General features: G+C 40.9%; 1 protein-coding gene across 1 annotated transcript; it reads left to right on the forward strand.

Annotated features, from left to right (window-relative positions):
• Positions 1–795: 795 nt before the first annotated feature.
• LOC112182683 (heat shock cognate 70 kDa protein) lies at positions 796–2818 on the forward strand. Its single transcript, XM_024321199.2, has 2 exons — positions 796–1003; positions 1440–2818. Exons 1-2 carry the CDS (start codon positions 796–798, stop codon positions 2816–2818), a joined length of 1587 nt encoding a protein of 528 aa, XP_024176967.1.
• Positions 2819–9465: the final 6647 nt, after the last annotated feature.

Raw genomic sequence — 9465 nt, forward strand, 5'->3', positions numbered from 1 at the left:
TCCCAAGACCAGTCAACCCCAAACGCCAAAGGAACTGGGGGAAGAAGAGAAGAGGGGCAGGGAGGCACAAGCGCAACCCATGTGAACCGGACAAGACATTGTGGCCTGAACTACCTAGGAAATACGATATGGACGCTCCAACGTCAAACACTAGGGGCGAACCCTGGCCAACTTCTCCGTGGTAGACTCGGCATTGATCTCTTTTGTAATTGTCGGTGTAAACTTCATGCTCCTTATCTTCTAAATTAAGTTCAAGATGTTGAGATCAATTCAAACCCTAGTCACTAGTTGAGGTATGTACGTAGTAGCATATAGTAAAAGAACAAGTGAAATTTCGATTTTGGAGTGAAAAACAAAAGAAAGAACAGTTTACGGAAGAGACTCGGAAAAGTTCATAAACAAATAAGCAATTTAGCTAATTAAGTTGATGTAATTGGCTTTTTCTTGTCAAACGATGTCCACAAAGTTCCCAGCATGTGCAAAGAATTTTCGTGCGACACCAAAATATTATTCAATTTCGCAAGAGTTCATTTTCATGTATTGTATTGTATCATATCTTTTTATTTTTTATTTTATTAGAGTATTGTATCTTATCTTGATCGATTAGGTAGAATAAAAAAGAATCATTTTTCCCTAAACTAAGACCAAGTTCTTCGATGCGTCCTATCTCTTGACTTATTTAATCAGTAATTCCATATAACAACGCGCTTTTCGACCACATGTCTACATTTCTTTGCTTCGTATGACTTTCTTCTTCGTTATAATAATTCTGTTCTAGTACTTCTTTAGCTGAGAATGGCAGGAAAAGGCCCCGCAATTGGAATTGATCTTGGGACAACGTATTCATGCGTAGCAGTGTGGGAGCACGATCGTATAAAAATTATAGCGAACGATCAGGGCAACAGAACTACTCCATCCTACGTTGCCTTCACAGATACTGAGCAACTGGCAGGTGATACAGCGTATAACCAAGTCATGAGAAACCCAGCCAATTCAATCTTTGGTAGGTTTATCTCTCAAAATCTCTACATATACGTACAAATAATACACACACACATTGCTAGGGTCTTTCAATAGTTGCTCAAACGATCAATTATCCCTGTGTCCGAGTGGTTTTTTCTTCCATTGTTTCCTTCTTAATTTTGTCCCACTATTTCTTGCAAGTTATTCATATAATTAATGCTTGTTCTTAAATTGAAAGATATCTTTGTAGTGTGATTTTTTTTTTTATGTTGGTTGTTAAGACGCAGTTAACCTGCTGAACTCTAACAATTATGTAGTTCAAAGACTTTTTAGGAGCGTATATTTATGTCAAAGAGGCAAAAAAGACGTCAACTATAAGCGGACTGCATATATATATATATATATGTATTTGTATTTATATTTTAGACACTTTTAGATATATATATATATCATCTAAACTCCGCATCAATTTGCAGATGCAAAAAGGTTGATTGGTAGGAAATTCAGTGATACCTCGGTCCAAAATGATGTGAAATTATGGCCATTTAAGGTCATTGAAGGACCAGCAGACAAACCCATGATTGTCGTTAACCACGAGGGTCGAGAGAAACAATTTGCTGCTGAAGAAATCTCATCCATTATTCTTGGAAAGATGCGAGAGGTTGCCGAGGTCTACCTGGGTTCATCTGTGAGACATGCTGTCATCACTGTACCTGCTAACTTCAGTGACTCACAACGTCAGGCTACAAAAAGAGCCGGCATCACTGCTGGCCTAAATGTGTTGCGTATTATCAATGAACCAACTGCAGCGGCTATTGCTTTTGGCATTAACAAGAAGGCTGGTTGGTATAGCAAGAGAACAGTGATGATATTTGATTTGGGCGGTGGTACTTTAGATGTGTCACTGCTTATGGTTGTTGATGGTGTCTTCGAAGTGAAGGCCACGGCGGGAGACACTCATCTTGGAGGTGAAGACTTTGATCGCAATATGGTCAACTACTGTGTACAGGAATTCAAGAGGAATAATGGTGTGGATGTTTGTGACAATTTCAGAGCTCTTAGGAGGTTGAGAAATGCTTGCGAGATGGCAAAGAGAAGACTCTCATCTTCTTTGATTACTGAATTTGAAATCGACTGTTTGGCAGAGGATACTGATTTCTCTTTAACAATAACTCGTGCCAAATTCGAACAACTGAACATTGATTTATTTGAAAAATGTATGGTGCCTGTAAAGAAGTGTTTGAAAGATGCTAACATGGATATATCTAGTGTCCAGGATGTTGTTCTTGCTGGAGGTTCTTCCAGGATACCCAAGGTACAGCAACTATTACAAGATGTGTTCGAGGGAAAGGATCTTTGCAAGGGCATTAATCCAGATGAGGCTATCGCTTATGGTGCCGCTGTTCAAGCTGCAGTGTTGACTGGTGAAAATCTAACCGGGAAACTTCAAAACTTCAATCTCATGGATGTCACCCCTCTCTCACTTGGGTTGGAGTGCCGGTCATTGGATAGATCCAAGCTATTCATGAATGTTGTGATTCCAAGGAACTCTAGAATTCCCGTGCAGATGAAAAAGACCGTAACTACTATTCAGGACAACCAAGTAGAGGCAGGGTTTCCCATATATGAGGGTGAGGATGAAATAGCGAAAAATAATAATTTTCTGGGTAAAATTTTCCTTCGTGACGTTCCTCCAGCTCCCCAGGGTGTTCCTAAATTCGATGTTCGCTTTGATATTGATGCCAATGGTATCCTGAGTGTGTCTGCTGAGGACAGGTCAACTGGTCAGAGGAAAGAGATTACAATCAACACTGACAGAAAAAATGATTCGATGTTTTCTTGCTTGCCGACATGACATTTTCTTTTCTTTTCAGTTATGCTAAGTCGCATGCATGCTTGGTTGATTGCCGATTTTGCAAAAAACCATGTTTAGATTCCGTACAGTGATCAAGATCCGTACAGTATAAATGTCCGTTTACAAGATACGGTGTTAACTGAATATTTATTTAAGGCTCTTTTTTTTTTTTCCTTCTTTTTAAAAGAGGATAAGAGGATTTCGCTTCTATCCCCATGATGACTTAAATTCATGACTTCGTACATAAGTAGTGGGTGCTCTAACCACTGAGCTTACACCACATCGTCCCTAACATTTAACACTTTCAAGGCTCTTAATTTCTCAATTAATTGTCCCTAACATTTAACACTTTCAAGAGGCTTGTATTTCTTTTCAATATGCCAATTTCCACGCCTTCCTTCATTTTCTTCGATCAAACATTTTGAAATGTACATTTTTCTCATTTGCCATGAATTTCTAGATAACAAGGAAATGGATTAATGTAGGTTAATTAGGACTAGAAGACATAATTTTTTTTTTTTTAGGTAAAGATGAAATTGTATTAATAAATTATACGATTACAATCGTATTGTAGGGCATCCAGTACACACTCTGGAGCTTGAGCAAACCATTCCATATGAATGTCAGAATCAAAACCAAATCCTGCCAGTCTATGAGCAACATGATTAGCAGTCCTTTAAGTATGATGAACACCTATAGAAAGAAAATCACCTAGCAAATCTTTAATTTCTTCAACAATGATTCCCAAAGTAGAGAAGTCATGATCCTCTGCTGTCACAGCCTCTAAGCAATCACTCATTAGAGCAACATTAGACACATCAAGTGCCTGAATAAGCTCCAGCCCAGATTTAATAGCAAGCAGCTCAGCATGGTAGGCAGATGACACATTAGGCACTCTATAAGAAAAACCAGCAATGGACTCACCCTTCTCATTACGCAGAACACTGCCAATGCCTCCATGTTGTAGTGAAGAAACATAAGCACCATCAACATTCAAGCACAATAAGCCACTCATGGGAGGGGACCAATGTACTCTAGCTTTTGTCCTCCTATCGGTTACCATAGTCATACCCCTATTAGCCTGAAGAAACTCTTCATACCAAGCCATAGTACAAGCAACAATTGTAGAAGTGTTTTTAGCATTATCATTCCATAATTTATCATTCCTATTCTTCCAAAGACCCCATAAAAGCATCAACAGCTTAGAAAAATTTTCAGAGGAAAGAATAGATGCTTGCTCAAGTAACCATTCCTTAAAAATAAAAGAATGAGTAATAGGAATCTGAATAGAAAATGGAGGAGCAGTAAGGATTTCCTGCGCAGTAGGGCACCCACATAACACATGTCCAACACTCTCAAACTGGTGACGGCAAAGTAGACACCCCATATCACCAGTATAACCCTTCTTGTTCAAACTGTCCCTAGTTGGCCACATATTATGACAAGCTCGCCAGATACATATAGAGACCTTCTCAGGGATCTTAGCTTTCCAAAGTGACTTCCAGAGAATACTAAAAGGATCACCAAGAGAGGAGGAAGCAAAGGCATCCCCCATCACCACCTCCCGAGCTACATAGTAGGCAGTTTTAGTAGAAAACTTACCCTTCTTCCCAAGTTTCCAGCTCAAACGATCTCTTCTATTTCTATGGCTGATAGGAACACACAAGATAGCATCAACAACTTCTTGAGAGAATAGACCGTTGCAGAACATCAACCCTCCAACTTTTGGTATCCGCATCAATCAAGGAAGGGACTAACTCAATGTTACAAGCAGCTGGTTTACAGAGTTGATGAGGAGAAACAGTAGGAATCCACTTATCACTCCAAACATTAATAGAGGAGCCATTACCAACCTGCCAAAATAATCCAGCCTGAAGGACAGTTCTAGCTTCCATAATGCTTCTCCATGCATACGAGGGGGAATCCCTCATATCTGCATCCTTTTGGATATTCCAATAGTTTAGGGGAAACATATTGATGTAGGACGAGATTTTTGCCAATTTCAACAAAGATCAAAAAGAAAGAAGCGTCTTCACATCAAGAAGAATAATTTGAATATTGAAAATTGGTATTCAAATAGGCTTCTTAATGATGGAATTAATCATAAATTACTATTTTGGATATATCGGGATTCTCGAACAAAATCTTGGTTGGGATATATATTTGCGTAATATTCTTTAGTATCTAGGATTCTATTTCCAATTTTTATTTAATCAAGATTAATTAGGTTTCCTAGTTTTAGTCTACAATAAATTGTTCTTTATGTTTTCTAGTTGTATTAGGTTTATGTTATGTGCCCTATATAAGGCACCTCTTAGATTGTAATTTTCATTCAAGTTATCAATAAAAAAAAAACCAAATATTATAGAAGTTTCTCTATGTTTCTTACGACTGTGTCCGTAATTGCTAGTGGATTCTAGCTCATCTCATATGGCTTTCGACACTTGACGGAGCCTTTTACTATCGTGTTCACGCTTCCCGCATCATTAATGATGTAGGACGAGAATGGGCCCGGTTTAGTCGGAAAACCATAAAAGCAAAGAAGCGGCGTAGAATCAAGAAGAGTGATTAGAAAATAGGTAACTCACGCGTAATGAGATTATTACTAGTACAAAAAGTCAGGTTTTGATTGTGAATCAGATTTGATCAACTTTTGGCCAGAATGTCCGTTTGAGATTCATGATACCTTTCCAGAATGGGAACGACGAGATCTTCAAGACTCACTTAAGTGAGCCATAACGGATTTAGGCCAAAATATGTTGTTTTAATTATCCGATTTGGGATTTAATATTTTTAGGCTTGTCTTACATATGTTTTAGGATTCTTTTTATTTTAGGTTTTTAGTTTCTTTTTTAATTTGGATTCTTTAGGATTTCTTGTTAGAATGTGATTTAGGGTTTTGGATGCCTATATAAGCACCATTATGCTTTGTACTGGAATCAATTTATCATATCAAATTTAATAAAATGAGAGATTTCTCTCACTATTTCTTATGGATTCTAGATTTATCTTTTTAGGGTTTATTGATTGTAAACTCAGGTTACTTCCGTCTGCGTCATATATGTATACGAAAAAATAAAATATAGTGCAAAATACACCCTTTTGGATATTCTTTAAAACTTTGTGACCCGAGTATCTAGTCTGAATCAATTTTCGAACCTGAACCAAATGATAAAGTAATCTGAAATTCACTTCCAAAATCAATTGGCAATGGATGGAGTGACCCAAACCCTTATAAACTCATATGCAAGGTCCCCAATTTTCCATGTGGGATTCATACTCTCAACACGCCCCCGCACGTGTGGCGAATTTTCAAGCCATACACGTAAACAACTTATATTGGGTGACATGGAGCCCGTGTGGTTGTGAGGCATGCACACGTGGGATAACCCGCTCTGATACCATGATAAAGTAATCTAAGGTTTACATCCAAAACCAATTAGCAATGGATGGAGTGGCTCAAACCCTTATAAACCCATATGCAAGGTCCCCAATTTCCCATGTGGGATTCATACTCTCAATACCAAACACTATTTAGGTGGAGGGATTGCTTCTCTCCTAAGTGAATCATCTTGCATTTTAATTAAGGATAGGATAGTTGTATGTCACCGAAGGCCGGTGTTAACTGCTTTGCAACAGTAGTGCTAGCATTGTGATGTATTTTCACGATGTAATTTGTCTTTACTAATGAATATTGTTGTCTCATCCATGATTTTTTTGGTCTAGTGGACTATTTTTTTTTTTTTTTTTTTTTGAGGTAAAGAGTTCAGAAATTAATATGACCCTTGATCATGGTCAAAGAATAGTACAAAATAGACTACTCTAAATGGAGAATGAAAGCTCTGAATAGTCTATGCTAACAAAATTGACTTGCCTTGTAGCCAAACTATTCTATCTAACCCTACTAAGCGAAGCACTCCATTGTGGTACGAGAGAGTAAGATACTTCTAACATAGATCTTATTTTAAATGAAAAAAATTAAGCAGAGGCTACCTCCTTCCCTTAGGAGATTTAGGGGTACCTACTTCCATAGGCAAAGTAAACTCAGGAAGTCCATTCAACAATTTTTCCACCTTCTTGGAATTCTTGCTTCTCTTCATAGGAGAGGTCTTTACCACTTTACAATTTTCTTTGTTCTTGTTCTTGGCACCTCAAGTGCGGCCTTGTTTCTTGGCACCCTCATGTGAATTTTGAACTGTTCAAGTACATGAGTTAGATGTATCAGTTACACAAGAAGGCACATATTACTAGTTAGCAAAGAGTTGGTCTTCTCACATAGTTCTCTAGTTTCTTGTTCTTGGCACCTTGAGTGCGGCCTAGTTTCTTGGCACCTCGGGTGCGGCCTCGTTTCTTGGCACCAACCCCATAGTTAGATTATCGAGATTGGTTCTGCCCACAGCTAGGCTAAGCCTAGGCTTCTTCAGTGAAACCCCAACCGAATCCATTCACTTCCTCCACAGTCCGATGACCTGTGTTGTCCCATTTTCCTGCATCACCTCGCCGGAAGATAGTTCTACGCTGTGATCTCCTCCACTTATCTCCAGCTTTTCAAACGGGCTGACATTATCTTGGCCACCCTCACTGCTTACCTCATTCCCTGGAGTACTGCTGGAAATGCCCTCCCCAATTGTTGCAGTCCTAATTAAGGTGGATGACTTGACGAGCCCGAGGCTTGGGGGTCGCCGTAGGCATGAACCGAGCTAGCCTAGCTTTACCATCCCCTGCTCCGAACACCATCAATGGACCAGCAGTAGACGTGTTCTCCACCCAAACCAGAACTTGCTCCATGTTGCGCTGCACCAGAGATACTGTGTCCCTCAAAGCCTCCACCAGCGACGGACCCGAGCATGGCAGACTAACATGGGTAAGTCTCCCACAATCACGGCATCGGCCATACATGTTCTCATAGAAGAATTCCAAGTCGACATCCAAACCATCTTCCACTGTGAAGCACCGTCTAAACACTACCGGCTGCATTAAATCGATCTCTACCCGAATATGGATCAGGCCCGCCTCAAACTAGTATCCTTTTGCAGAAAACGTCTTAGGGCACAGCCAAGACGCCGGAGACAATGATCCGAATGAAATTCTGGAGGGAGTCCTTTGACCTTCACCCAGAAAGCCAGGTATTCAGAGGCACCGCGCTGATCTGGCAGACCCCATCATACGGTGCCAACACCACCGGGGCCTGGTCAAACCCCCAAGGACCGCCATGGAGGATACGGTTTCGATTCGAAAGGTCTGATAATGTGAAGAGGAAGTGATCATCATGTCTTGCACCGTATACCTACCATTCGATCTTCAAGCACGGCGAAACATTCCATGAACTACCTTTTGTTGAATGCCCTAGCCGTCAGCAGTTTACCCACCAAATACGTCTGCGAGCGCCGCAGACCTTCTCCTCTCGGTGGCCGGAGATCAACCAGCTTCTTACTATAAGTCGAACCAAGCGAAGCAGCTAGCCTCACAGCCATCTTGTCCATTGCATCCATTGTCTCAGAAAACTAGAATATGGAAAAGCTAGGGTTTTGCTTCTCTCACCTTAGGGGAAGCAAACATGCAGCGACTAGGGTTAGCTTATTATGCTTGGAATAAAAAGATTGCTTTTATAATCATTGGTACATTGAACCAAAGTTTAAAGAAAGACGGGCAATCAAGCATCACTAAACACAGAAGCAGCTGAGAGTTTCTCAGAGCTTTCGAAAAAACCCTAGTACGAGTTTCGGCAGATTGCTCACCGCAGTTTCGATATTCATTCCGACGCCGGTGCGTAGCTACCACCAGGCAGACTCTCGTCGTCCGTGAATCCTGATCTCTCATGTGGGAGGTCTTTTAGGCGTTGCTTCACAGCATGCTGTCTATCTCGCTGCTTCGTCGGTGACAATATTTGCAGTTCGTCAGAGACGCTGCACATCCTGGTTTCTGATAGCTATGGAGGTTCTGGATTGGAAATGTCGTGGTCTTAATAACTCTGCGTCGCTTCAGGCGCTGAAGCTGTTGATCCAACAATAGAAACCCTCGATCATTTTTCTTTCGGAGACGAAGGTGGATGATTGGAACTATCTGAACGATCTGCGACTGCAGATTGGATATCTTAACTATGAAGCAGTCTTCAGTAAAGGGCAAAGCGGAGGTGTGGCTCTGTTTTGGGGAGATGGATTGGATATCAGGTTCCGTTCTAAGAGTTGAAACCATGTTGATGTTGAGGTGCGTGAGACGGACGGTTCCGGCATTGCCTGGCGGTTAACTGGGCTATACGGTCACCCTTTTACTGTTGATCGTTACCGAACGTGGGATTTGCTTCGTTCTTTAAGCGCTGAGTGTGCACTACCTTGGGTGGTGGTGGGAGATATGAATGAGCTCCTTCATACCTATGAGAAAGAAGGGGGGGCAGTGCGTAGGGAAGGCCAAATGCAGCCCTTCCGGGATTGCTTGTCAGAGTGTGATCTCTATGATTTAGGATTTCAAGGGCAGCCGTTCACATGGAGTGGTCCAGGTATGCGCAGCCGTCTAGATAGAGCTATAGCCACTACAACATGGATGGATGTGTTCACCGCAGCCAGGGTTGTGCATTTGCCTCCAGTTAATGGTGACCACATTCCAATTTTGTTAGGTGTTCATCGTGGTAATCTCCCCACTGTGGAACG

The sequence above is a fragment of the Rosa chinensis genome, chromosome 1 (assembly GCF_002994745.2).
Source record: "Rosa chinensis cultivar Old Blush chromosome 1, RchiOBHm-V2, whole genome shotgun sequence".
Taxonomy (NCBI): Eukaryota; Viridiplantae; Streptophyta; class Magnoliopsida; order Rosales; family Rosaceae; genus Rosa; species Rosa chinensis.